Consider the following 2624-nt stretch of genomic DNA (forward strand, 5'->3'; position numbering starts at 1 on the left):
TAATTCTATTCTTAATTTTTTTGGGGAAACACCATACTGTTTTCCACAATGGCTACGCCATTTTACATTCCCACCAATAGTGCACGGGGGTTCTGATTTCTTCACTTCCTGGCCAACACCTCCTATCTTTTGTTTTGTTTTGTTTTGATGGTAGCCACCGATGGATGTGATATGGTATCTCATTGTAGTTTTGTTGCATTTCTATAATGATCAGTGACGTTGAGCATCTTGTCTGCTTATGGACCATTAGAGTATCTTCTTTTGAGAAATATCTATTCCAGCTCTCTGACCATTTTGAATCAGGTTGTTTGTTTGTTACTGAGTTGTAGGAATTCTCTGTAGGTTCTGGGATATTAATCCCTTACCAGACGTATGATTTACAAATATTTTCTCTCATTCTGTGGGTTTTTTTTTACTTTATGGGCAGTATCTTTTGATGTACAAATTTTAAGATTTTTATGGGGTCCAATTTGTCTATTTTTTTCTTTTGTTACTTGTAGGCACAATATTATTTTAAAAAATGAATCTATCAGTGACCGAATGGACAATTGGATGGATGAGCATGTGTGTGGTAGACGTATAGATGATTCTACAATTGGATGGGGGGATAGATGAATGTTTGAATGAGTGGATGGACAGACAAATGAGAGGATGAGTGGCTAAGTGGATAAATGGGTAGATGGTGAGTTGGTTGAGTAGATAGGTAACAGGATGGACAAATGGACAGTTGAGTGAGTGGACAGATGAATAGATCACCTTACAAATGCATGGGTAGGTGGGTGGATGGATGGGCAGATGTAAAATTCTGGCCACATGTTGAGGAGATTTTTGGGACACAACCTAGGCCCAGTTCTGATGAGTAGTGGCTTATTTTCTGACCCCAGCTTGGCTCAGCTTAACTCCATGGACACACATTCTTTCTCTCTTTCTAGGTTCAGCCTTCTTTCTATCTCCCTGTGAATCCCCAAGGAACTTAGCCTGGAACTCAGATTGACTTGAACGCTTGGCTAGTCAACTGACCTTCTCAGCGGTAAGAACCCTGGGAAAGGAGCCTGCATCCTCCTGAGAATATGGTGCCCTGCTAGCTCTCTGTAAACATTGTGGTCTGTTTTTAAGCCTTTTCCAGCCACGTGGCCTCTCTGGCAGCCTCCCCTGCTGCTCCATCAGGGACCAAACCATCCCACCAGTTTCCCTTTCCATTATATCTCTCTCGGCCTCCATCCTGGTCTCCAGCCTGGTTCCCACTCTACCTGTGTCCTCCCCCATCAGTGACCCATGGGATCACAGGATAAATTAGAGGGACAGTCATCCAGGTCAGCCTCCTGCCTCTTGTCCAAGACCTCTCTCCTGTTCCCCAGGTCCCCCAGGTGGCCATGGACGTGGGTCTCTCCAGCCTCCCAGTTGTAGCTCAGGGTGGCAGTAAGACCCTGCGTGGCATGCGGGGTAGGGGCCCGACTGTGCGGCGGCAGCGGGAGTTCATGCCCGAAGAGAAGAAGGACACGGTTTACTGGGAGAAGCGTAGGAAGAACAATGAAGCGGCCAAGAGATCCCGGGAGAAGCGGCGCCTCAATGATGCGGCCCTTGAGGGCAAGCTGGCCTCGCTGCTGGAGGAGAACGCTCTGCTCAGGGCTGAGCTGTGGGCGCTCAGGCATCGCTTTGGCCTTCTGCCCTCCGCTGCGGGCTCCCGGACCCTGCCTCTGCAGGCGCTGCTGTGGGAGCCCCCCTGGACTGGAGACTCCCGCTCTAGGGCTGAGCCACTCCCCTCCCTCCATGGCTCCCATGGCTGCCTTTTGAGACCATGCACTCTGGACACTGGGGTTCCAGGATGCCGGGGCTGCCTGGTGGCTCACAAGTGGACTGGTCTGGCCACTTCCCCCAGGTGCCCCCAGGACCCTGTTCCCTCCAACCCCAAGAGAACGGACATGGCTTTGCAGGCTGCCCTCCCAGCTGCCTTCTTCAGCTATCACCTCCTGGATGGACATGGGGGGGCCAGACCGGAGCTCAGGCCTTTCTGGGGGCTGTGGTCACCCATGGCCTCTGGTTGCCAGGCCTCTGGGCCCTCAGATGTGTTGCTAACACCCACTGCAGATCTGATGGAGCTTCCTCCCGGGGTGGCCTATCCTGTCCCAGGGAACCATCCCGAGGGCCTGCCTCAGCCCTCCTTGCCCCACAAACTGCGCATCAAGTCCCAAACCTCAGGCAGAGCACCTCCAGGATGGGGGGATGGCCGGGGCCCCCTCTGAGAGCTTCCCCTGGGCAGGGCCAGGCCTGCAAGGTGGTGTCGGGATTGAGTATGGGTTTGTCTGGGGAAGATGAGTGGCTTGCGCCTCACTCAGCTTCCAGGCAAGGGCCTTTGGGGGGAGAGTCTACTCAGTGTCTAGGCCTCTGGGAGGAGGGGATGGGTTTCCTCTTGGATCATACTCTGGTTCCCATCTGCCTAAAATATATGCTTTGGGTATTCCCTTCCTTCCTTTCCTTCCTTCCTTCCTTCCTTCCTTCCTTCCTTCCTTCCTTCCTTCCTTCCTTCCTTCCTTCCTTCCTTCCTTCCTTCCTTCCTTCCTTCCTTCCTTCCTTCCTTCCTTCCTTCCTTCTTCTCTCCCACCCTCCTCTCTCCCTGACTTTCA

At 52.1% G+C, this 2624-nt stretch overlaps 1 protein-coding gene across 1 annotated transcript; it reads left to right on the plus strand.

Annotated features, from left to right (window-relative positions):
• The first annotated feature begins 963 nt into the window (after positions 1-963).
• NFILZ (NFIL3 like basic leucine zipper) lies at positions 964-2243 on the plus strand. The gene is made up of 2 exons (XM_038565332.1): positions 964-1030; positions 1359-2243. Exon 2 carries the CDS (start codon positions 1374-1376, stop codon positions 2241-2243), a length of 870 nt encoding a protein of 289 aa, XP_038421260.1. The 5' UTR covers positions 964-1030; positions 1359-1373.
• The last annotated feature ends 381 nt before the right edge of the window (positions 2244-2624 follow it).

Source organism: Canis lupus, chromosome 20 (genome assembly GCF_011100685.1).
Source record: "Canis lupus familiaris isolate Mischka breed German Shepherd chromosome 20, alternate assembly UU_Cfam_GSD_1.0, whole genome shotgun sequence".
Classification (NCBI taxonomy): domain Eukaryota; kingdom Metazoa; phylum Chordata; class Mammalia; order Carnivora; family Canidae; genus Canis; species Canis lupus.

Bases quoted from the DNA above. Each gene is read 5' to 3' on its own strand.
- NFILZ (XM_038565332.1), top strand. From the start codon at position 1,374: ATGGACGTGGGTCTCTCCAGCCTCCCAGTTGTAGCTCAGGGTGGCAGT.